Below are 24584 nucleotides of genomic sequence, written 5' to 3' on the forward strand. Positions count from 1 at the left end.
TCTATTTTTTGTTTCCGATTTTGTTATAACTCCATTCAACGAAGTATTGAGACATGAGGTTCATAAATCACGAAAGCTTCATCCTGGACATGGGCAAATCAGATTCGGAATCGGAATGAATCGTTTAAGTTCCTGAGGATTCATAAATAATCAACGCCTCATGAATATCTCTTCTCCGTGTTCTCTTCTCTGGCATAGCAACCGATGTCGGTCCAGGCCTGTCTGTACCACTAGTGGACTTTCAGCTTTCAGTGACACATGAATGGATATCTAGGGACATATAAATCTCGCTCTAAATATTTTCCCTTTTTAATCTATTTACTACACTTCACTACATACGCGGTTTAGTTAACGTGGTGCACATCGATTTGTCAGGATTTGTCTTTAATCAATCCCATGATAACGACACGATGCTTAAAAACGATCAAAGATATCCAAACAAACGAAAGATTTGTCCTGTCTTTTTGTGTCTGATACAGTATTTGTACACGAATCTCCAGACATTCACAATTGTTACGAGGTTCATGAATCATTCTAGATCAATGTTATTCTTCAGAGATTTAAGTCGTAGTTCTTACCGATTATATTGGAAATTCACAATCACTCATCATTGAATGTTTGAATAGTTTTGAGAGGCTTTGGCTCCAACGGAGTTCTTTCGCCTCTATTTAAATGCCTAATCACAAGCACGTTGGACCGGACGGCTTCTGTTGACTCCGAACTTTGGACGACTCCCTACGACTCCAGGCGACTCCGGATGACTTTGACTCCGAACGACTACGATCGACTCTGGACGACTTCTCACTCCAAACGAATCCGGACGACGCCGAACGACTCCGACACTACGCGGAACTAGTTGTTCGGATTTGGCCGGAATCGGATGCTCCAAAGAGCACATCACTTCTTCATACATTCCTGGACATTAGTTAATTTAGCCCGATGAAAGAGTTACGCAACACAAGGCTTTGATAAACTCTGATATAACTCTTCTCTACGCCAGTGCTCTCCAACTTTGTTAGGCTCACGGACCATTTAGCTTCGTATATACATTTTCATCCTTGGAATTAATCTCCGACATCCAACTAATCCTGATCCTAGTATAAATACAAGTAGTTATTCTTCAAGACACAACGGTCAATGAAACTTTGCCACCAATTGCATTTCCTTGTCAATTTCCTGCGATGCACGCGTGTCGAACATCTCTCAAGGTACAACAATGTTTGAGATCAGGATATAACATTGATTACTAAATCCCTGACTCTTTCCAATTTCCGTAAAAACCGTAAAAAACATTATTTGATCTCATGATTAATCTCATACATTTTTGATTCGAGTTAGAAGTCGAACGAGTCATCTTAAACGAATACCACATACCACACACACACATTTGGAGGAGTTGATTGTAGTATATTTCGGTTGCTTTAATTCTGCGTATGCCCGAATCGGACACCGGACAGACATCCGCTAGATGAAGAATATCCGACAGCTGCAGGCAATCCAGAGGGCGCCGGCAGCACTGTAGATGAGCAGCAGCGCTAGCAGCAGCTGATCGACCGGCCCGTACACGTAGTAGAGGTTGGCGAACGCGGCCAGCAGAATGATGGTCACCCCGGCGAGCAGCCCGATGCCGGCCTTGGCCGTGGCCCACCGGTGCTGACCGAGCTGCCGCTTGATGACCGCCTCCTGGTACGCGCAGGTGATCGAGTGCCCGACACCGACCAGCATGCAGCCGACGAAGATCCAGAAGTTGGACTTGGTGGTGTACACGCAGAAGTACCCGAACGACTGGAAGAACAGGCCGAACACGAGCAGCCGGCCGTGCAGCTTGCGAAACCGGAGCTCGCAGCAGAGCAGCAGCAGGGAGGCGCCGGCCCACGCCGATGAGATCACGACCACCGCCAGCAGGGTCATGTGACGGGCCCGGGCCTGCTGCTGGTAGTGGTGCACGCTCAGCCGGGGCAGGATACAGAGGAACAGCACCAGTATGCTGGTGTCGGTCGCTTTGAGCAGGGCGCAGCTGCAGCACCGCAGATCGCCGAGTGCGCTCCGGGTGGACGCCACCAGCCGGAGATTAAGGGTAGGCCGGAAGCCAAGATCGAGTGCGCGCAACAGATCGCACAGCTGGCCAAACCAGCGCCACTTCCCGTCCGTTGCGTCGGCAGTGGAGTGCGTGTCGGCATCGCTATCAGTCTCGTGCGTGGTTACGCCCGGTGGGTGCGCTCCGGTAGCTGTGTCCGGCAGCTCGCCGACCGGTTCGTCCTCCTCCAGTATCATCTCCAGGATCTCGACGCCGTCTTGATTGTAGCACTTGCCTTCCCGTCGGTACAGCAGCGACTCCTCGCACTCTCCATACTCACCGCTGTAGTCAAGCGTTGGGTTCGTCAGGAACGCTGGTGGTTCACGTTTCGCTTCCTCCCGCAGTGGAGCGCTGAAGTTGGCCGGATTCTTCCACGTCAGGCTGGTGACGCTCCGGGCCGGTTCCGGGTCGTTCGGCTGTGCTTCGCCCGGTGCGCACGGCTCCTGCTTAGGCTCGAGCGGCACGGCACGGGTCGCGACGTGCGCGTAGTACGACTCGTTGCCCTTCTCCGTGAGACACACGAGCGCGTCCAGGTCGCTGCGCAGCCGACCCTTCTCGCCCGCGATTAGCATTGTCAGGGGCAGCAGGTGCAGCACTATGCCGGCCAGCAGTAGCAGCAGCGCACCGTAGATGTACCCATCCCAGGGCAGCTGCACGCAGAGCAGGAGCAGCAGCATGCTCGAGGCCTGCCCGCACGAGTGCAGAAACTTGATCACGAACATCTCCTTGCGGGCGCTAAAGATCTTGGCCAGCACCTTCCACATGCGGGAAAAGACCAGCTGATAGCCGAAGCCTGCGCGTCGACCGAGGTATTTAGGAGGCGTTTTAGGAAAGGGTGAAATCGCACTGCTGCATGGGTACACTTACCTCCGACGACACTGTACAGCAGGGCCAGCAGTAGATAGTGCGGGGTGGCACACAGCAGCGCAACGAGCCCGCTCGCTGAGATTCCAAGACAGAGGATGGCGACCCCAAGCAGTAGCTGGCGGGTGTTGCGCTCGTTGCTGAAGCGAAACAGGGCACGGTGCAGTAGATTGCAGCCGATCAGCAGCACGGGCGGACAGATGAGGTTCAGCTGTGGGTCGTTGCTTACCAGCGCGCCGAACACGTACACCGGGGTAAAGAGCACTATCTAGATACCCCAGGTACCAGTGGGGGGGGGGGATGTATGGGAATATGGAGAACACAGGGAGATGGTAAATGATGATGGTAGGGCTTGCGGGGAGATCTCTCTCTCTCCTCTGAGACGGAGACCTTTATGGCGCTTACATTCATCAGAAAGATATACAGCAGCAATCGCCACTTCGGCAGTATCAGCACGATCAGATCGAAGACGCGCGGCTCCACCATCTCGTTGATGAACGCTTCCATTGTTGTGGCAGCTGTTGTGGAAGATGGCGTCGTTCGCCGACCGTTACGAGTCCCCGAGGCTCTACTCCCGGATGTCTGATGTTACATAATTGTTTGCCACCCGGCGTCAACTGCTGCGTGTGTGTGTTTCCGGTCGCCTACGGGCATCTATTCCGTTCCGTCACCAGAACGGAACTACACGGACTGCACTGCGAGTACACACACACACTTCAAGACTTTGGAGATCCTCCGGTGACTTGACTCCGGTAGTACACTACTCAGCCTAGATGCACAGCTGGAGAACTGGGATTAGAGCACTTCTTCTCCTCCTCCCTCCTCTGCGGTGTTGATGGAAGAGGAACTCTGGTTCAACGCACCCAACGGACGGGACGGAAAAATTGGGGAACGTGCTGCTCGCTCAACCCCGTACGGTTCTGTGCTGTATTGTCTCGGCTGGCGACACGATGTGCACAAACCTCAGGCATGGTCGTGTTGGTGTGCAAGCACACCCGCGCCCACCCGTGCCCCCCTGGTGCGCTCTTGGATGTTGATGTTGATGGATCCGTCGGCAGAGGCGGCTTATACCTCTTATCTACTTATCTTATCTCAACCTGCAGGCTCGTAACTCACAATCGGGAGCAGCACAATGGTTGTAAAGACACCGGAACCAGGGGTCTGTGTGTGTGTGTTTGTGAGTATCGCTCCCAGCTCCAGCATTTTGCTCGGGGAGGGTGAATCCTACCCTGACTGACCACACACACACACACACTAACAGAGCTTATCACATATCTCTTTACCGAGCTGCGGGCGGGGATTGTTTTCGCCAGACAAACATCTTCAACGGTGACGAACCTAAGCGGGGCGACCTGGGAAGCGCCTACCAACGATAAGATCCGGCTCGCCAGTTTGCAAGCAGTCGGGTGATATGAGGCCAACCTCCCATCCCCTTCCTCCTCTTATCTGCTACAGAATTGGACGGCGGCGGGATTGTGCGAGCATTTGTGGTCCGCGGATGTTTCCGAACATTCCGATGCTACTGGAGACATTCGGCCCACACGTGCATCCATCGAGAGAGAGAGCGAGAGAGAGAGAGAGAGAGAAAGAGAGAGAGAGAGAGAGAGAGAGAGAGAGAGACAGAGGGAGAGAGATCATCGATGGTTCCCGTAGGTCTGCTGGACGCCATTTTTTTTTTCAGGTGTGTCGTTGGGTTTTTGAGTTTCTGACGATACTCGCGTATCGATTATCTAACGACGCCTGGGAGGAGTTGGAACCTGCTGTGCTGGGCAGCAGTGTTGAGCAACGGACCATCGGAGGTAGACATCTTCTCATTAATCTTAATCTGTGTGGGGTGTGTTGTAGGTATCTGCACTCAAGATGCAAGCCGGAGATGTCTATTCATTGCAAGGGTCTTTGATCTGATTGCTCCAGATATGGGTCTCCTTCGGCAGGCTACTGTTTTTTAAATTGAATTGTGCAAACCTTGAAGTCATCGTCATATAAGGTCCGGGTTACAGATCTTGATGTTTGCTGACTTGCTACCGATTTTGTTAGCATATATGTGAATGCTTGAAAGGTAGAAGAGTTTGGATATAGCAATAGAGATGTCCTGCAGTGCAATATATGTAGATCAGCATTTTCGTAAGCACAGTGAGAGTAAGAAAAACATATTTCTGTATGTCAATTAAGGATAGCTTTCTTAAATATCACGCTGTTTTGTATGACTTTGAAAGCCTGGGCATCCACAGTAACGTCAATTGATTCAATGTAACTCAATTTTTCTGCTCTATTTCGGAGAAGACGCAAGAAAGCAAACAACCATTTTCTGAAATTTTACTAATAGCGCTTGGTTCAATAGAATATATATTTTGACTCGTGTTTTTTTTTTTTGCGGCGTGAAACTCTGATTTTGGTTGCCGATTGATTACTCTCCTACTCTCCATACATCCTAGCAGTTTACTGAGTTTTTGTTTTGCTAATGGCACAATTACCTATCTAACAATTTGGGAGGAAAAGGAAATTCTTCTTGGAAATGTACATCGAGCGAGTAGACAAAAAAGTACCCTTTGGAAACTACCAACACCGAGCTGAGAAAGACACTGAGTGGTGTGAGTAATAAGCATACTGTGTGCATACAGCTACTAAATATGATATTGACGCTTAAGTCTACGGTGCCTTAACCTAAAGACGACCGCGTGACACCTCAACCGGAACCGTGCAACACCCAAAACTGTGTTTGAACATGCTTGACTTTTTTGTGGGAAATAAATGTTTTTTTGTTTGTGACTTCATTTTCCACTCCAAGTATGCCCGTACGCTTTTCATAAGCAAGAGGAAGCGAAGATTTAATCTAAACAAATCAAACAATTACACAGACACATTTAAAAAGCTCTACGTAGAAAAGGCGCATTCGATTGCCAGCCAGTGAGGCTAAATGTTAGTAGAGAATGGAACCACAGTTCCTAAACTAACCGGGAAAGCGGAGGAAAACGTGTAACAAATACTCAAAAACTGAAGTAACAAACAAAACACTTGAGGGGCTTTTGCACGTAATGCCTCCGACCTATCGAGGTTGACCCTCCCTGCAAGGAATGCACTCTAAACCTTAAATCGCAACCAGTACCTGGAAACAAACACAAAAATCCCCAAAAGAAAAACCTCTCTCCTTTCCCTAAAAAAAAAAAAACAAAAAAAGAACTAAAAAAGCTTCTGATACTTGAGCCGGTCCTCGACGTCCCGCAGCCGCTGCTGCTCCTGCAGCTTGGCCAGCTCTTTGCCGACGGCGGTTTGCAGGCCCGAGTCCAGCTCGGCCGCCCGCTCGAAGTCGGCCCGGGCCCGGTCGAAGTTCCACGCCCCGGCATGAGCCTTGCCCCGCCGGAACAGTGCCTTCACGCAGTGCGGATCGTACTTGAGCGCCTCGGTGCAGTGCTCGATCGCGGCGTAGTAGTCCCGCTCGAGCAGCTTGCACTGCGAGTAGTTCAGCAGCAGCGGCACCTTCATCTGGGCCAGCTCGATCCATTCCGGTTCGTCGGGTTTTTCCCTTAAAAAAATAATAATATAAATTAAATTTATATAAAAAGGGAAAGAGAGAGAGCGCGGCCCTTACTTGAGCATCAGCTGCTCGATGATGCCGGTCGCGTACGAGTAAGCGTCCCGGGCCGCGGTCAGATCGTTCGCCCGGTACGCGGCATTGCCCTGCTCGCGCAGCCGACCAACCAGTGCCCGCTTCTCGTCGTCGCTCAGCTGCCACGATTCCTTCTCGTACTCGTCCGGGCTCTCGATCGACAGAATCTCGATCGTGAACTCCAGGTCCTGCGGGTGGGTGAACAGCTCGTCCAGGTCCCGGTAGCCGATGCCCTCGTTCTGCACCGTCATGCCGCAGCAGTGCTTGCGCTCCTCGCGCGGCTTCTGCGCGTCCCGGATCGTCTTCGACACGAACGGGTACTGCTGGACGAGCGACCGGTCGCACCGGAACCGGGCCACCTCGTGCAGGGCCATCTGCTGCACGATCGATTCCCACACCTCGAGCTTAAACTTCTTGCCGAGCACCAGCTCCATCGGTTTCTGGCCGTGCGCCCGGCTGTCGTCGATCAGCGTCCGCGCCTCGTCACATTTTCGCGTCTGATAGTGAAACTTTACCTGAAAAAAAAAAAAAAGAAATAGAGGATTGTGGGGGAATGAAAGGGCACCAGCGGGGGGAGTTGGGTGGATTTTGCATGCGCTTACCTTCGTACCGTCCCGAAACGGGACGACCTTGGTGCCCGCATGCACAATGTTTTTCACAATTTTTGGCTCCTGCAAGGTGGAATCCATCACAACAAATATTTTGATGGGCGGTGGGATGGGAGGTGAGAGTGCGGGAAACAACAAGTCAAGCTGGTCACATATACACGCACACACACACACACGGACGACACAACACTACAGCTGTTTTGGTGGGATGTAGGGCTGACGAGGGCTTTTCACACGGCCTGTGGTGACATTTTCCCTTCGATTTTCTTTGGCAGGCAGACTCACACACGCGAGAGCAGTTGGACAACAAACATTGTGTGTGTGTGTGGCTTTCGCTCTGTGTGTAGCGTGGAAAGCGCTACACAAAGTGCGCACGTGAGTTTGGCATTTCCACACACATTCACACTCACACACATACATACACAAGCCCAGCTTCTCTTTGCGAGCTAGAAACAACAACACAACCTATTGTTTGTGGGACGTTCTCACGCCACAAGGCTTGCTGTCAGGCGGATTGCATACCTTTCATTGGATTGCGGCGCGTCACAAAAAAATCCAAAACCAAAGTTATGCAAACCGCCAAGCAAATTTTTCACTGTGCTATGAAACTGTAGCGGAAAATTGTTTCCCCGTTTTTCATTGTTTATCCCGGATTTCCCTCCTTTCGCTGACGTGAAGCTGAACTGTGTGATATAAACGGCACGAAGTGGCTGTCAAACCGAGCACCGTTTGTTATTGTTTACAGTGGCCGGCAAAAAAAGTGCTCACTACTTACAATTTTGCATTTTTTCCATTATTTCGTGAAAAATTAAGTTATTGTACTGCTTTATTTATTGAAACATTGTTCGTTTAATTGAAACATTGTTCGGTTTCTATTATGAATGTGCAGTACCCTACCGTGACAAAAATGAAAAGTTTGCTTTTAGAAAAAAAAAATTACACCTACACACCTAGAATCTGCCACAAATTCTCGATAGCACCAAGATTTATACTATGTGGAGGACATACAAGATGTTTTATTCGAAACGAGTTGAGAAATGTTTTTTTACTATTGATTGGTTCTATAGGATAAGTGGAGAGCATGGTCTGAATCTATGGTATAATACGGTATAATGAGAGGTAATACCTAAGTAAGCATTCTGCGTGAATAATGATCCAACAGGAAGACGACTCAAGACATAACCGAAGATTTTTTTCATTTTGTTTTTCAATCGAATCTAATAAAACTCCTTGAATGGTCCCCACTCAGCCCTAAATTTAATCCTAACGAGATTTCGTGAATGCTTTTCGATGCAAGTGTGGTAAAATGACGTTTTTATGAAAAAAAAAAAAAAATGCTCAGAAATACTCTTAGTAAGAATCAATCCCAAATATGCCCAGATAAAACCACATAATTTATGTGAAACATCCTCAAACAAGTATAAATTATTGGTTTGATGTTATATATGTTAAAAAAATTCTGTCGAATGAATAAAGGGAGCATTTAATTTTGTCTCAGTGATTTTGATCAATTTTAGACAAAAATTCTTTAAACAAACTTCTCCTTTTTGTTAGAAGGGTACTCCACATTCATAAGCATATAACGAACAATTTATCAAAAAATAAAGCAGAACAATAACTTAATTTGTCACGAAAAAATAAATACAAAATTGTAAGTAGTGGGCACTTTATTTTGCCGGCCACTGTACATCCAGCTTCAGCTGTAGCTCCGCCGGGCAGACAAATCGGGCAGACAAAAATAAAGAAGAAAAACAAAGCGCATGTCTCACGATCAGTTCTACTACCTCGCGGGTGGGACCGGGCTGAAAGGGCCCCACCAACGGTTTCTATTAGTTTATTTATTGCTGTGTTTGTTTGTTTTTTTTTTTCGTCACTGTTTTGTCGCGCGCGCACATTAGAATCTATGATAAATCAACAACATCGTCTAACACATGACAACGATGATTTCGCTCCAGTGTGTGTATGTGTGTGTCTGGTATGTTTTTGTGATTTTTTTTTCTTCTGTTGGGTAAATTGCTTCACTAGTTTCCGTATGGCTAATGCTTCCCCGATTGCTTCGCTCCCTCTCTCCTCCAGGTCCGGAAAGCGCCCTCTCCCCCCCACCTTCTCACTCACACTGGTTTGGCTCGTGCGTCCCGTTGGGTAGCGTCCCCTGCCACCTCTCCGCCGTCCGCCGGCCTCATTTTGATATGTTCACCACGTTCTGAAAGATGTCGGTACAGTCCTGGTCTAGCAGTAGGTTCTCCACCTGCTCATCCGACAGACCATCCTTTGCAGGGTCCGCGCGCTGGAAGAGAAAAAAATCGCTCCCGGCCGACTCGTCCCGCGCCACCTCCGACTCGCTGTTGCGCCGCTCGAGCGTCTTGCCGATGCGCTGGATGCCCTGCGCGAACACGTCCTTCACCCGGTCGCCCGTGTCGATGATGATGTCCAGGCTCTGGCGCCGCCCGCTGCTGGCAAACGTGGAGGAGGAGTTGGCGGAGCAGCAGCCGGCGGCTGCCGAACCGGGCGTCCCGCCCGATGCGGCCCCGCCGTGCCCGCTAGTCGAGCCCGACCCGACCACGCTGCTGCCCGTCTTCGCGATCCAGCCGGCAATGCCGTCGGTGCGGCGCAGCACACTCCCACCGATCCCCTCCGGTGCGTCGTACGTTTCCATCTTGATGATGCGCGTCTTCGCCTTCGGGCTGTCCTCCGACGACGAGTCGGTCGTTTCGTCCTGCGGCGTCGGGGCGTCCTCCAGCACGAGCGAGTTGTGCTGCGAGTAGCCGGAGCTGCTGCTGTTCGAGTTCGACAGCCGGATCTCGGTCCACTGCTCGATGTCCTCCGACGACATGTTGGTGATGTCGTCGATCGTCGGGTTCGGCGAGAACTGGTAGTTGTCCGAGTCGCTTTCCGCGCTCGGGCTCGTCTTGCGCGCAAAGTCTTTCAGCAGATGGGGACAGTCGAGCTTGTCCAGATACTTCTGCTTGATCGGGCTCGCCTTGATCGACAGCTTGGCCGGGAACTCGAGGTACTCGTCGGCACTGTCGATGCGCCGGTGGTCGGTGCCGAGGGTCGCCGGCCCCTGCTGGCCGAAGGGCAGGTGCATCGAGGCGAGCATCTTGCCGGTGGCGTGGCCGGCCGGCCCGACCGGCGGCACGGCCGACGACGAGGACGAGCCGGACCCGCCGCCATCCTCGTCCAGGCTGCTGGCCCGCCGGGCCTTCCGCTGCCGGTGGATCTCCTCCGAGATGCGCTCCAGGTTGGACAAGGCCTCGTTGTACCGTAGCTTCGATTCCGCCACCTTCGTCTCGAGCTCCACCACCTTCTGCTTCTGCTCGAGCAGCACCGCGTTGTAGTTGGCCCGCAGCTCGTAGTACGGTCTGGAATTTGGGTGGATGGAATTTTCATGAGCATTTACTCGGAACCAGTGCTGCAAAATGTCACGAGCATCACGAGATGATCAGCAACGAAACACAATCAACATATCCGTGGTAGCTTGATGCTCATTGCTGATACTCAATGAAAGTGTGTCATGACATGCCGAACGCGACACGTGAATGCTTCCGTCCAACGCGATACTCTGACTCAAAAGCCAAGCTTAATGGCGTCACAAGCATAAACATGACTTTTTCTGGCTGTGAACAGTGCTGCCGAATGCCACTGTTTTAGTGAAGAACTCTCATGACTGAAACGAAGCTCAAATCAGATTACGTACACAACAGAGATGATCAGGGGTGAGACTCAAACAGTTGGTGGACCAATCACATGCTTGGTGACATTTTGATTAGCACACAACTCTTGGTCAGTCGCAACATTTTGTCGGTGATCATCACGAAGGTCATGGGAGTCTCATAGAGTCATTGAGTCTCACCTCTGATTATCACAGTAGAGCTTGTGACGCTGACATGATTTTGTTTCAGCCGAAATTTGCCATGACTAAGTCAGTAATGTTTTGCACAACTGATCACAGTAAACAAAAAAAGTCATGACATAGTGACTGAGTAAGCGTTGGATTAAAAAATGTCACGAAGCATGCATTGATCACACGAATCGTTTAGAGTATCACCTCTAGTCATTTTTACTGAGTACGTGACGCTGACATGGATTTGGTTTCAATCGGAATTAGTCATGACTATGTCAGTGACATTTTGCAGAACTGAACACAGTAAAAAAAAAGTAATGCAAAAATGTCACGAAGCATGCATTGATCACAGCAATCGATTTGAGTATCACCTCTGATTATCAAAATTGAGTACGTGGCGCAGACATGGATTTTGTTTCAGTCAGATTTTTCTATTACATTGGCAATGACATTTTGCAGCACTGGTTAGAACCCGCAAGCACAGAAACAATATTCTAGTTCAACAACTCGACAGCTCTGAGTGTACCGCTGCACAAAGCTGACAAAACAAAAACAAAACAAAAAAATACTTACAGGAACAGCAACTCGTGCTGGTAAGCAATAATGTTCATCAACAAAAGATTGCGCCGGATATCGAAACTAGCTAACCGAAGAAAACGCAAACGACAAACAAGGCGTGGGGAGGAGAAAAAGGAAAATTGATAAAAAGAAAAGGAAGGCAAAACAAAACAAAATCATAATTATAAACCTGAGAGCTACTAAATAGGAGAGCAGTCCCTTACCTGGACGCCCGGATGGCGCCCTTGAGCTGCGAGTGCAGCTTGCACACCCGGTTGTTGGCCACCTCCAGCTTGAGCTCGCTTATCTTCAGCACGTTGCGCATCTCGGTACACTCGTTCTGGCTCTCGTTGACGCGCGTGGTCGCGTGCGTCAGCATCTCCTGGCACGCCGTATCGAGCGTCGACTTCTCGCCCAGCCCCTGCTCGGCCAGGTACACCATTTCCTTTGCGGCCGCATGCACCGACTTGGCCTTGTCGAAGTTGAGCGCACACTGCTGCGTCTCTTTCGCGAGCTGCCGCGGGCGGATGAGAAGGTTTCAAAACATACATTTATTTGTTTTAATTCCTCTTCTTTTCTTTTTTTTTTGTTATATTTTTGACTCTGTTCAGATATCCTCCTTACCTGGGATGCGTACAGCCGCGCCTCGTAGTACGGTTTCGCGGCGTCGATCGAGTTGCCGACCTTTTTCGCGACCGCCTTTATCTTTTCCGCACTTTCCCGCAGCAGCTCGCGGAACTCGTTTTTCGCTTCCTGGTAGGGGAGACAGAAAATGTGTGAAGGTTTGTGTTTTTTGTTTATTGGAAAACGAAGGTAAAATAGTAGGTGTGATCTTCACTTACGTCCAGATCGACCTCATATTTGTTGATGTTGTCGGTTGCTTCGTTCAGTTTCTCCAGCTCGATCTGTAATGGTATTGACATTTTTTTTTTATTAATTTTTTTAGGCGATCCAATCATATTCGACGAGAATAGTAATCGTTAATATTCGTTGGTTACACAAACTGCGAAATGAATGGTAAAGGCAACGTGTCCAGTTTTTCAAACCAGGAGAACGAATGACGGTGAAAATGAATTTTAGTTTTAAAAACTCTTCTGCTGAAACCGAGTTTAAAAAGTTATGGACATATCTGGACGATGTCTAGCACCTTATGGAATGCCAACAGTTCCTGCACACTAGTGATAGGTAAAGTTGGCAAACATCCAGAATCGACTCCAATCCGACTCCGATAATTTCGGAACTGACTCCGGAAGATAGGTCCGCCCAGGACCGTCCGAAGTCGTCTGGAGTCGTTCGGAGACGATCCGAGTCATCTGGAGTCGTTCGGAGTCGTACGGAGTCACCCGGAGTCGAAGTCGTCCAGATTCGCCTGGAGTCGTCAAGAGTCACCCAGAGTCGTTCAGAGTCGTCCGGAGTCGGACGAAGTTGTCCGGAGTTGGAGTCGTCCGGAGTCGTGTGGAATCGTCCAGAGTCACCTGGAGACGATGTCGTACGGAATCGGCTGGAGTCGGAGTGTTCCGGAGTCAGCCTTCGAAACAAACGCCAAAATGCGTACGGTAAACGAAATGCGCACGCAAAGTGAAAGATAAAAAACACAACGAAATGAAATGCCTGATCACAAGCGCGTTGTACAGGACGGCTCTAGTTGACTCCGATCGACTCTGGACGACTCCGAATGACTCCGAATAACTCCGACTCCTGTCGACTCCGGACGAGATCCGCACGACTCTGGACGACTCTGGACGACTTCGATTGACTCTGGACAACTCCGGACGACTCCGGATGACTCCGACTCCGAACAACTCCGGATTACTCCGACTCCGAACAACTCCGGATTACTTCGGGCGATTCCGGACGGCTCCAGACGATTCCGAACGACTCCGGATAATGCTGGGCAGGACGTACCTTCCGGAGTTGGTTCAGATATTACGGGAGTAGGATCGGAGTCGACCCCGGATTTTTGCCTACTTTACTCATCATTCCAGAGTCCAGCGTCATCTGGAGTCGTCTAGAGTTGCTCAGAGTCGTCCGGAGTCGCACGAAGTCGGTGTCGCTTGGAATCGGTTGGAGTTGGAGTTTTCCGGAGACGGCCTGCGCAACAAAGGCTTGTAATCGAAATGCACACGCAAAGTGAAAGACAAAAAAGCACAACGAAATGAAATGCCTTATAACAAGCACATTGCTCCGGACGGCTCCAGTTGACTCCGATCGAAACTGGACGACTCCGAACAACTCCGACTCCTGTCGACTCCGCACGACTCCAACTCCGGAGGACTCCGCACGACTCTGGACGACTCCGGATGACTCCGCACGACCCTGGACGTCTCCGGGCGACTCCGTACGACTTCGGACGATTGCAGACGACTCCAGACGTCTCCGAATGACTCCGACTCCCTAGCAGAACTAGTGGTTCCAAGTTTTCCGTAGTCGAAATCGGACTGAAAATAGCCGGAGTTGGATCGGAGTCGTGGGAACGTTCCAGAGCGTACATCACTATTGCAAACACATTTAAGCATCTCGGCAATGGAGTTTCTTTAAAGCTGATGCACCCGTCCTGGCTGTGCTCAATAGGGAAAAGATGCAAAAAAAAATAATTTTGGCACCGATTTCTATGTGCGTTTAGGATGATCTCACTGCTCTGCCGCATGCAGCAGTGATTTGGTCAAGGCTCAGGACGTTCCTTAGATACTGCTGAAGCCTAAGGCCAGCGCTGGACAACAACCCACCGAATGTGAAAAGGATTAGCGAAGACATGCCAAATTTGCACAGACGGCCTGACGACCAGATTTGGTCGAAAGTGTCAAGGACATTTGCAATAAATGCCGACCCGGCCCATATCCTTCATTGAGAGTACCCAATGACCTTAAAAAAAACATTCTAAAATTTGCACTTTACAACTGCTTTGTACGACCATCGTTATCGTATAAAAAGTAGCAACAAAAAAGTCCTTTTGGTAGTCTTCACATTAATTAAAATTGATCCGCATAATTGCGATTACTACTCTTGGTACCAAACACATCCAAATAGCAAATATTGAGCTCCATGTAATGCGGGAAAAAGAAGAGAATTTGCTTCCCTTAACTATCCCATTTGCCTCGCATTGTCGATGAAGCGCATCCATCCCGCATCGTTACACAAATTGCATTCAATCTGAACGTGTGTTTGTGTGTGTGTGTGTGTGTGTGTGGGAACTGAATTACCTGCACCCTTGGATCCACCGGAACGTTGCTGTCGCTGTCCACCGACGTCATGCTGACTCTCGCTGTGTCTCGCTCACTGTGGTCGCAAGTCGTCGCAAGGGAACCCCGGAAGAGGGACTTGAGTTTGCTGCCACAAATAGGGCTTGCCGGAAACGCGCCTGTTTGATTGATGCAGCGGAGCAGGGTCGGTGGCTACGACGTTACTGCCCGTCTACGACGGTTTCGAACGCCCCGGCCCTGCTGGGACTATCGATCGGCACACGGTGCGCGTTCCCGCCGCGGCAACCCATTCAGCGGAGCGGAGCTTTGCGAAGCACCGTTTCTTGGGAGGGTTTTTACTTTTTAATTTCTGCAAATTCACCCGCGGAGAGGCGCTTTTACTGTTAGGCTACGAGGCAATCCGATCGCTCGGTGCAAATGCAAATGCAATTGACGCTGCTAGTGCTGCTGCACCAGAGCCAGAGACACACACGCGCTCACTGGTCAGCTTCTTTTCGGCGCACCCAAACTTTTGTCACTGTCTCCGCGCTCGTCTGCGTGTGTGTGTGTGTGTGGTTTTGAAAACTTTTTATCTTCGATTTTCAAAAAAAAAAAAATCAAATCAAACAAACAAAAAACAAACGAATTGTAATTCCACACGGTCACTCACTCGCAAAAGCTTTGTGCAAAGGAATGGAAGGAACGGGTCGCTCTCCAACCCTTCTCACAACCGAGCACTTTCGCAAACGCGCGGTCGCTAGTACAACCCGATGATCCCCTTTTGTTGCGAGTTCTGCGATTGGCGAGCGATTGCCCACTGGCAATGGCGGTTGATTGCAGTGGTGCTCGCGGCGACTATTGGCCCAGCAACCGTTGGCGGGTGGCGACGGGCGACGGGCTGGCGTTATAAACAATTTCACTTCATCTCGACTTCGCCGACTCACTGCACTGGGGCCCTAATTCGCCACCCTTCAGGGGGCCACGGGAGCGGTGTGCGGTTCCACCTGTGAGCACACACACACACACACGCTCCAGCAACGTCTGTGGCGCGCACGCTCCCTCCTTACAGACAGGAGGGGTTGCCTTTCGCCCAACCGTCCGCACACACAGCCCCACTCTTTCAGGAAAAGTGCAGTGGAGAGGAGAGAGAGAAGGGGAGAGAGAGAGAGAGACGGGCGTGAAGATGTTTCGTGCAATGGGAGCGGCGAAGTGTTTCACCGAAAACCACCACCCACTCTGGCGGTGTGTACTCTGCACCCGGCAACATCAACACACACACTGACTTACAGCGGTTTCCCGGTCGGTCCCGGTCCCAGTCGGTCCATACTCCGTGCGTGCGTGCGTGTTGGGCCCGTGCGACCGGATCGCATGCGCGACAATTTTCGACTGCCCCAAGCGTGGCCGCGTTTAACCTTCCCGCCGCCCAGCGCCACTTCCCCGTTCGTAGGGCAAACAATTACATCATCACGGTTTGTGGATGCGATGAGGAGGGACTGAGGGAGGAGGCGGTGCGGTACAGGTGTGAACGGTTTTCTGCGTCTCATCCTATCAGCCCCCTTTACACACACACACACACACACACACATACACACACAGGATGGAAACAAATTGTTTGGGCGCGAACGAGGGCGCGGGCAAAGAGAAAGCGGACCAGCGAGGGATTTGTTGTGTTTGAAGTAATTCAAGTAAGGGGGGGGCTGTTGGCGTTTTGCTTACCTTTTTGCTATTGAATTTGTTTTTTTTTGCTGCACAACACGCAGCTTAGCACCCCGGCTCGTTTAAGAACATTCGAATTGGATTGTTCCCATTGGTTTACTGGTGAGCGCAACGGTCTTGGTTTCTTATGGTTTGATTGCATTATTCTTATCGGAGTGATGGAGGGGATGTTTTGTGGAAGCAGTTTGCTGAATCCTATTAAGCCGATATGCAGCTGTCCCGATAAACCCCCAAAGGGGGCTTTTATCAAGGGCGGTTGAGCTGGGGTTTTTTTTAATGTTTAAACGGCAACTACTTCCCTTTATTGGGTAATTTTTTTTATCGCTTAATTGGTGGTGGCCGTTATTGGTATTAGGAATCTTATTGGTTTTTTTAAATTAATATTTTATAGATTTTTCCTAAGATATAATTCACAGGCAAATTTGTGTGTAACATTTGTAAAGCAAAAATCGAATTTAATTTTTTAAAAACAAAAATAGGGGTGCATGAAAGCTGGTCGTGTGAACTTTTTGAAAAGCTTTCCGATCGGGGTGCGTGTGTGCGTGCTTTTTTGAAAGCTTTCGCTCAGAAGCTTCCCTCTCCCAGACGAAGATGGTTTAGGAAATTGAAAAAAAGTACCATAGAGACGCTCCAATTCCATGCGGATAAGACTTCATTTGTAAACAATCACATTAGCAGCGAGATCGTTGATCCCGATTGCTGTAAACCCAGCAGCATCCCTTATGGGATAACGAGGCAACGGTGCTCCTATTTTTTCAAATGCCTGTTGGAACAAGAAAAATAATTAACGAAATTTTAAACGAAGTTAGATACAATGCACACACCCAAAAATGTAGTAAAACAATTAAAACCCCGTTTTTTAAGGCAAATTTATTTTTAATTTTAGTCCATAAAAACGTGTTTTTATTTTTTTTATTTTTTTGTGTGTACAGGCGGTCCCCGAGATACACGGTACCTCTTATACGCGGATTCGGAGATACGCGGTTTTCTAAATTTGACAGTTCTTTGAGCAAATTGTACTGATTTGACACATCAATTGTAAATTGTCAAATAATTTCCGTTTCGATGGAATGTTAAAAACTATTTCAAAAGGTTTAAAACTGTTATATTCAGTCAGAATCATATCAAATAATTCATAACGAGGCTAAAACCGCCCCCTACTTGCAAAATTACACGAAAATTAGTGATATTTTAGCTGGAAATCAAGAGATTCGACTTACGCGGAAATTCGAGATACGCGGTATTTTGCGGACGTTTTCGGTCCCCATTAACCGTGTATCTCGGGGACCGCCTGTATTTTGTATAATTACGTTTTATATTTCTTTAATTAAATTCATCCAACTACACATATCTCCAGACATTGAACCGTGACATAACATTTATGGTTTTTTGAACATGGTCCCTTGGATCATTTCAAGGCAAAATTCACCCTAGCAACGAATAAAAACAGGGGAGAGCTAGACCGAAAGTTGCATTTGAGAAAGTTGGTGCGAATAATGCTCGCAAAATACGGCGATGTGACGAGTATTACATTTTCATAGCCAAAAGTCAGCGACTTCAATAAAAAACGTGTAATAATAAAAATTATGGTTGTTTTTATATATTCAAGGGAGCGAGGGAACTACTGAATATTACGTCTGATGGGTTTGAAAGTGTAACACAGAATGAACATTTACTAACTCATAACCAAGGCGTACTTCAAATAGATCAATTATCGAGAATTGATATAATTTCAAGAGCCCCACGTCCATCTTCAAACTGCTGATAGGAAGTACCGTAGTAAGTAAGTCTTCTTATTGATTTTCAGAGGCAACACACAGTTTTAGCCGTACAAGATTACTTGCGATGCCATGCAATGCAATCTGATGTGGATAGGCTTGCTTGCTTTTGAACGAATAGCCAATAATGTCTCTCCGTCTATCCATCTGACGCACTCTGATTATCACAAAAACTCGTCCTTGACTATGCACATCCCAACAGTTCTTGCCGAATACCTCTCCACCAAATAGCTTCCTGTGTGATAGCTGAAACTGCCATGTGTTCCCGTAATCCCGTAACCTTTGGCTTGCGGCGTCGAGAATGCAACCGTTGATTGTTATTGGGAATTCATGGCAACTGGATATCCAGATTGCTTCTTCACATTACCAGCGATGGAGAATGGTGGTTATTAGTTTCTTTGCATTAGTTTGCACCGAATCGTATCCTTACCAGCGAGATCATACTGTACCTAGAGGATATCTTGATATTTCTTTTTTTGTAAATTAGTCTCAAGATTTCTTGACTGTTAGTCACATGTTCTTGGATCTTATGATTTACTGGCTGTTGTACTGAATTTTTGTTTTTGTGTAAGTCCCACCATTTTTGCACTGTCTCCCAATGTTCCCAATGAGTCATTGGTGACAAAAATGATGGGACGATTCCTACAAATTGTGGGAACGATTAATCACAAACCGAAGTTTAAACAAATCTCCGTGAAAAAAAAAAATAAAACAGCTGTTAAAACAAGTAAAATCCTGTTTATGAAGCAAATGTTGTAATACAGTAGAACGCCGATTATCCGGGCAGCTCCGGACCGGGTGGATGCCGTTTAATCGATTTCCACGGATAATGGTCCAAGCAATGTCAAATTCATATTAAATTTTTACTTTTAATTTTTAATTTTTTTTTAATTTTCTGGTTTTACTAGAAATTCACATTAAAATAATGGATTAATCACAAGTAGAATATTTTTCGTATCAATAACAATAGATTTAAAATTGTCTTTTAACAAAAATGAAGTTAAAAAATATCACTATACACTAGATTGCTGCACAACAAATGTTTTTGCTAACCAACTGTCAAATTGATGCGCACGGTTAAGGCTGCGCTCTAGCACCAATCGAACACGACAACCGACTCGAACAAACCCATATAATCATATGGAGGTGCACTGTCAGACACAAACAAACAAACAAGACAAACATGTCAAATCCCATACATTTTTCATGTTCGATGTCGTGTTCGATTGGTGCTAGAGCGCCGGGTAAGCCGCCCGCCGTTTAATCCGTCCCCGGCAAATCGACGTTCTACTGTACAGTCTGTTCCCGAGTTACGCGGTTTCTGCGTTCCCAACGAATCCGCGTAACTCGAATATCCGCGTAAGTCGAATTTCACGTTTTTTGACTAAAATTCTATTGATTACTCCGAGTTTTTGATTTAATGTAGTACTTTTATATACTTCATCATTTTTTTGTTAAGATTCGTGCAGAAAATTCTAATATTTCTGGCATTTAAGCGGTTTCAATTTGTTAGCAAAAATGTAATTTATACCGATCTTGAAGCAAATTGTATTGATTTGACATTTAATCTGTCAAATTTAGAAAACCGCGTATCTCCGAATCCGCGTAAGTCGAGAACCGGACGGACATGATACGGACGTCACACGAAGCGTAAACTTTGGCGTAAACTGAATTTCAGCCATACAACCCTATAATCTTTTGACAGGAAGTTTACGCTCTCCCATACAAATCAAGCGTAAACTTTTTGAGTTTACGCCTCGTGTGACGTCCGTAATACAATCCTATAATCTTTTGACAGGAAGTTTACGCTTTTCCATACAAATCAAGCGTAAACTTTTTGAGTTTACGTCTCGTGTGACGTCCGTATGATAAGCAAGCATGATTTCAAAATAACGGTATAAAATGGCTCATGCTCAAGGTGGAATGTATAATGAGGTGTAGTTATAGCGCTTTTGGCGATCCCCCCCCTGGGCTCCGATTTTGACAGATGGTTTTCCGCTTGTATATGTATTGATGGATTGTTTACGTTTTGCATGGTCAATATTTGGTGGAGATCAATTTGGGTGAATATTTTAGTTTATTAGAACACAGTCCGTAATTTAAAATGGATTTTTTTCTTCGAGAACTTGAAGCGTTCGCCAAAAGCGGAAAACTAACTGTCAGTTTTCTTCGTCGATTCTTCTTCCACCTAGCTGTCAAAACGGGCTTATAACTTGACCTGATATCTTTACGGTCCTTGCTCATGCTGCTCCGTACTCCCGTATCTGTCAAGCAATGTCCAGTCCAAGCGGTCCGGTGGCAGTGTTTGTTTGTTTTCCTTACCACGACACAAGCATTTGAAAGAAAGATTCAAAGCTCATTCTAGTTAACGAAAGGGCAGAGAAGAACGCTTTGTTATTTGAATTGATTCTTCCTGACGACCGCGTGCACGCCTATCAGACTGGCTTGGTGTTTGTTTCCAAGAAACGAACACCTGAACCTGCCCGCTTGTAAACGCTGTCAAAGTTCCACCGAAAACGAATCGACACAGTCCATCTCGTTTTCTCTTCTACCGTTAACAGCAAGCGTGAAAAGGAAGGGCAAACCACAAGTTGCAGGAAAGAGAAAGCAACCGATCGCGGTTTTTTTTTTCAACCCATTCTGGCGCACGTGTTTGTACGCGAACCGTGCCGTCGAACGAACAGGTGCGGGACGGTACAGGGGACACCAGGCAAGATTGCGTGCCGCCGCGAAGCAGTGTAAACGCAAGCGCGCAAGCGAGAGAACAATCGCAACCACCGCTGCCATTGCGCTCACGCTCCGGGGATGGATGGGAGCGGTTTTTTTTCTTTCTCGTTGTGTGCGTCTAGCGGAAAGCCTGAACCCACTGCACTGCTCCCGCTCTGTCGCCCGTCGCTGTCCCTTTCTGCTGTGTGCATGCGCACGCACGGCGCCGTAGAACCGTCGCGTGTGCGTGCGCTCCCATCGGTTCGGTTCGCCCGTTCTCGCCAAAATTTGTATACACGGCGAGCGAGACGGACGCAACCGTTTCGCGCGTACGTACACAGTTGAAGCCATCCGCGCGGGCCGAACCAGCAGCAAGCAGCATGCAGCAGCAGTAACACCGTCGTAGTCGAACTGGGTAAGTGCGGGAAAGCGTGTGGCGTGTGCGTTGTGTGCGTTGTTTCTGCCCATTCTGCCGGGCAGTGGTGTGGTGGTGGTCCTTTTTTTTTGCTGTGTGTTTGGTGGAGTGAAGTGGAGTTGCTGGTGCACAGGACGAAGGAGCAGTTCGTTATTTTTCCCTCCTGTGTGAGAGCGAGAGAGAGAGTGAAAGAGGGAAAGAGCGAGAGGTGTGGTCGCGGTTCCTTTTGTTGTTGTTGTTGATTGGGGATGAACGACGCAAAGGAGTTGTGGATCATCAACACACGCACACACACACGCTGCTTCACTAACAGCATCCAGCTAGAGCGTGCTGTCCCCCTTTCCCCCTCCTCTTCGATCGATCAGGTTCGCCGGACCCAGCAGCAGCAGCATGCCGTGGTTCGTGTGCCGTGGCTGCTGTCACTTTGCATCGGGACTTCGCAGGCATCGAAGCTCCTTCCGAGACGCGCGCGCGCCCGTTGCTGCCCGTTGTGCATAACAAGCAAATCCGCGGACAAAACACTTCCAACTCTGTGTGTATGTGTGTGTGCCTCTTTTATGTAAGTGTGCTTGTGAGTGTGTGTGTGCGTGCTCTTAAAAGATCCTTGCCCCTCACTCTATGCAAGGAGTGCTGGGCATAATGGTGTGTGCTGTTTTTGCTCCAACGAGACTGTTCGCGCATATCCACACTTCTTCCAGCACACTCCTCCCCAAAAAAAAAAAACAGATCCTCCAGCAGAGAGCGAGAAGCGAAAAAACAACTCCTTTTTCTTCTCTGCACGTCTCTCCCCCCCAAAAAAAAAAAAAAAAAAAAAAAAAAAACACAGTGTATTGCTCCCCCATCGGTTGTGTGTGTGTGTGTGTGTTGTGTGCGTCAGTTTGATTATGAGAGACCGTTTTTGTGTGGTGAAGAAGAAACGCTGCGTGTTGTACACAAAACCTCCTTCCCCCCAAAGCATTATCACTCTAGCCCGCGCTAGAGAGACACAGAAAGGGAGCCATTGTACTTTTTTGTGTGTGTGTTGCTTCAGCCAATCTCCTTCCGCCATCCCGCCGCCGAATGTCTGGCTCCTGCATCTTGGGTGTTGTTACCCTGTGAATGTCTCTTGTCTGTGGCTGTGTGTGTGTGTGTGTGTGTGTGTCGCTACCGGTAGAGAGAACCGGATGTGTGGCGTTAGAACAAAACAACCAACCACCAGCAGAATTACAAAAAATAAATAAAAAATAAACCCATCTTTCAACTCCTCCCGGCTTTGGCAAAACTTCGCTCGAGCATTGACGTCTTTGAACACGCCGCAGGACACCGGGAGTTTTCAAGTGCCTCTACACACACATACACACACACACGCACATCTTAAGCTCACCCCTTTGTAGCAGGAATTAATAGAATTCGCAAGAATCGCAACAGCAGCAGCAGAAACGCGTGTCCCCCAAATCTTGTACGAAAACAGGAACAGGGTCCCCGAATCTGATAGGGGCAGAGGGAACCACGTGCGCGCTTTCGATTTCGTCAAAAAAAAAAAATGCTGATGATGCTCGTCTCTGTCTTCCTAAAAAAACTAGAAAAAAAAAACTAATACATTCCAATCGTGTGTGTCGGAGTGGCTCCAAATTGTTTCAAATGTCCGGCAAACGTTCTTTGTTTTGGTTGTTTATTTGGTTTGGGTTTGCGGTTGCTCTCGTCTCGTTCGTTTTCCAACTTGTTTGTCGTTGTTTAGGTTAGATTTCTGGAGGGATCAGTCTTGCGATTTCCCAACTGTGTAATCTGGCTCCGTGCGCGTTCCGATAGAGTGAACCCGAGCACCGCGGCACGCGATGGCGAGATAGGAAGAGGAACGTTCGGAGGGTTTGACTTAATATATCTTCCATCTTCGACCATGGGTTTCGGACGTGCGAAATGGCACAAACTCCTCCAATAAATGGCTCTACTCCGTCCTGTGTGTGTGTGTGTGTGTGGGGGGCCCGAGCCCGGTGTTCGGGGCGAAGCGGCGCTATCGAGGAGGGTTTGCTTCGGATCGCAGTGTGCGAATATTCCTTGGCGAATCGATTTGCGACCCTGTGAATAATCGCCGTTAGAGGCGCCTTCGTACTTTCTTCCCCCTTTGTACCATCGTTTACTGTTGCTTCACGCAATCACCATCGGGTCTATCGCGGTGTGTGGCACACGTGCGACGATGCACTTGTGCCATCGCAGACAATATCCAGTGGAGTTTTGGCTGTTGCATACTCTCTCACTTCACTCCACGCCTTAACGCAGGTGCGTTGTGGTGGTGTTTTGTTCTGCCCTTTGCCCCTTCGGAGGCCGGGAAGCAACGTGTTTTGTTCTGGTGATTAGAGCCCTTTCTTCTGTCTGGGCGGTCGCCCGTTCTAGTTCGAAACATTTTTATTGCCCGCTTACAGTTAACCCGCTCCCGTAGCGAAATGGGAAATGTTGTGAGATTTTTATGGGGCTTTACGTTTGGTTTTATTACACCAGCACCACCTACCTGAAGGGTTTTATGCCTGTGTCGAATTTCGTATAAAATAGTTGACGTTTCTCCGGTCTCGTAGTACAGTCGTCAACTCGTACGACTTAACAACATGCCCGTCATGGGTTCAATCCCCAAATAGACCGCGCCGCCATACGTAGGACCGACTATCCTGCTATGGGGGGAATCAATTAGTCACTGAAAGCCAAGCCCACAAGTGGGTACAGGCAGGCCTTGACCGACATCCGGTTGTTGAGCCAAAGAAGAAGAAGTTGATGTTTCACAGTGTTGTTTTCAACTACTATTTTGTATTGTGTAGCAAAATTGAGCAGAAAATGATAGTGTTTCAACCATATCAAATACAGTGTTTTCCAGGAGTTCTCATAGCTGTGGGACACATTATTGACTTTTTCTTATCGGAAGTTAACTTTATATGATGGAAATTGGACAATATGGCACCCGTTTTGGACAGGCTCCTTGGAAAATGCTATTGGATTTGTCCAACAAGGGTGCTATAGAGTCCAATTTCCATCATATAAAGTGCACTTCCCTTTGGAAGGATTATTTTATTTCACACCGTTTTCGATCCCAAGTGGACAATGTTAAGCTGCCTTTGAATATTCTTCAACTGTATGTAAATATGTGACGGGCAACTTAAATACTTATGCCTGTCTTAGCTTCGTTCAATCGTGTTCGGAACCAATTCCGGAGCCGATTCTTACGCTGGAATCGATTCCGATTCTGGAGCCGATGCCGGAGCCAATT

At 48.2% G+C, this 24584-nt stretch overlaps 4 protein-coding genes across 11 annotated transcripts in view; 1 reads left to right on the forward strand and 3 right to left on the reverse strand.

Annotated features, from left to right (window-relative positions):
- Window positions 1-1386: 1386 nt before the first annotated feature.
- On the reverse strand, window positions 1387-5152 carry LOC5666746 (uncharacterized). The gene is made up of 3 exons (XM_001689343.3): window positions 3347-5152; window positions 2945-3209; window positions 1387-2870 (listed from the first exon to the last, which is right to left on the reverse strand). Exons 1-3 carry the CDS (start codon window positions 3446-3448, stop codon window positions 1465-1467), a joined length of 1773 nt encoding a protein of 590 aa, XP_001689395.3. The 5' UTR covers window positions 3449-5152; the 3' UTR covers window positions 1387-1464.
- Window positions 5153-5245: 93 nt separating this feature from the next.
- On the reverse strand, window positions 5246-7858 carry LOC1272316 (AH receptor-interacting protein). The gene is made up of 4 exons (XM_311262.6): window positions 7679-7858; window positions 7151-7602; window positions 6531-7063; window positions 5246-6464 (listed from the first exon to the last, which is right to left on the reverse strand). The coding sequence occupies exons 2-4, from the start codon at window positions 7235-7237 to the stop codon at window positions 6122-6124; spliced, it is 963 nt and encodes a 320-aa protein (XP_311262.5). The 5' UTR covers window positions 7238-7602; window positions 7679-7858; the 3' UTR covers window positions 5246-6121.
- A 1073-nt stretch (window positions 7859-8931) lies between these two features.
- Window positions 8932-16801, reverse strand: LOC1272317 (uncharacterized). Of its 4 annotated transcripts, none has more exons than XM_061660718.1 (7): window positions 16025-16413; window positions 14759-15330; window positions 12401-12463; window positions 12183-12311; window positions 11783-12072; window positions 11574-11639; window positions 8932-10518 (listed from the first exon to the last, which is right to left on the reverse strand). In XM_061660718.1, the coding sequence occupies exons 2-7, from the start codon at window positions 14807-14809 to the stop codon at window positions 9336-9338; spliced, it is 1782 nt and encodes a 593-aa protein (XP_061516702.1). In that variant the 5' UTR covers window positions 14810-15330; window positions 16025-16413; the 3' UTR covers window positions 8932-9335. The 4 variants fall into 4 exon arrangements, with proteins under 4 accessions (XP_061516702.1, XP_061516692.1, XP_061516711.1 ...); XM_061660708.1 differs by having other exon boundaries at window positions 14759-15854; XM_061660727.1 differs by having other exon boundaries at window positions 15408-16413.
- A 4170-nt stretch (window positions 16802-20971) lies between these two features.
- Window positions 20972-24584, forward strand: part of LOC1272318 (Ca(2+)/calmodulin-responsive adenylate cyclase) — a 67641-nt gene continuing 64028 nt past the window's right edge. For 2 of the 5 annotated variants that reach the window (XM_061660659.1, XM_061660694.1), the window contains exon 1: window positions 20972-21352. The gene's annotated coding sequence lies outside the window, so the exon portion shown is untranslated. The other 3 variants (XM_061660670.1, XM_061660663.1, XM_061660665.1) reach the window with 3 other exon arrangements.

This window comes from Anopheles gambiae, chromosome X (assembly GCF_943734735.2).
Source record: "Anopheles gambiae chromosome X, idAnoGambNW_F1_1, whole genome shotgun sequence".
NCBI lineage: Eukaryota > Metazoa > Arthropoda > Insecta > Diptera > Culicidae > Anopheles > Anopheles gambiae.

Excerpts from the sequence above, each read along its gene's own strand:
- LOC1272317 (XM_061660718.1), bottom strand. The coding sequence starts at position 14,809 with ATGACGTCGGTGGACAGCGACAGCAACGTTCCGGTGGATCCAAGGGTG. Across the intron at positions 12,464-14,758 it reads CGGTGGATCCAAGGGTGCAG|ATCGAGCTGGAGAAACTGAA; the intron begins GTAATTCAGTTC and ends ATACCATTACAG. Across the intron at positions 10,519-11,573 it reads CAGCACGAGTTGCTGTTCCT|ACCGTACTACGAGCTGCGGG; the intron begins GTAAGTATTTTT and ends CCCAAATTCCAG.
- LOC5666746 (XM_001689343.3), bottom strand. The coding sequence starts at position 3,448 with ATGGAAGCGTTCATCAACGAGATGGTGGAGCCGCGCGTCTTCGATCTG. Across the intron at positions 3,210-3,346 it reads TGTATATCTTTCTGATGAAT|ATAGTGCTCTTTACCCCGGT; the intron begins GTAAGCGCCATA and ends TGGGGTATCTAG. Across the intron at positions 2,871-2,944 it reads GCTGTACAGTGTCGTCGGAG|GCTTCGGCTATCAGCTGGTC; the intron begins GTAAGTGTACCC and ends GTCGACGCGCAG.
- LOC1272316 (XM_311262.6), bottom strand. The coding sequence starts at position 7,237 with ATGGATTCCACCTTGCAGGAGCCAAAAATTGTGAAAAACATTGTGCAT. Across the intron at positions 7,064-7,150 it reads CGTTTCGGGACGGTACGAAG|GTAAAGTTTCACTATCAGAC; the intron begins GTAAGCGCATGC and ends TTTTTTTTTCAG. Across the intron at positions 6,465-6,530 it reads ATCGAGCAGCTGATGCTCAA|GGAAAAACCCGACGAACCGG; the intron begins GTAAGGGCCGCG and ends TATTTTTTTAAG.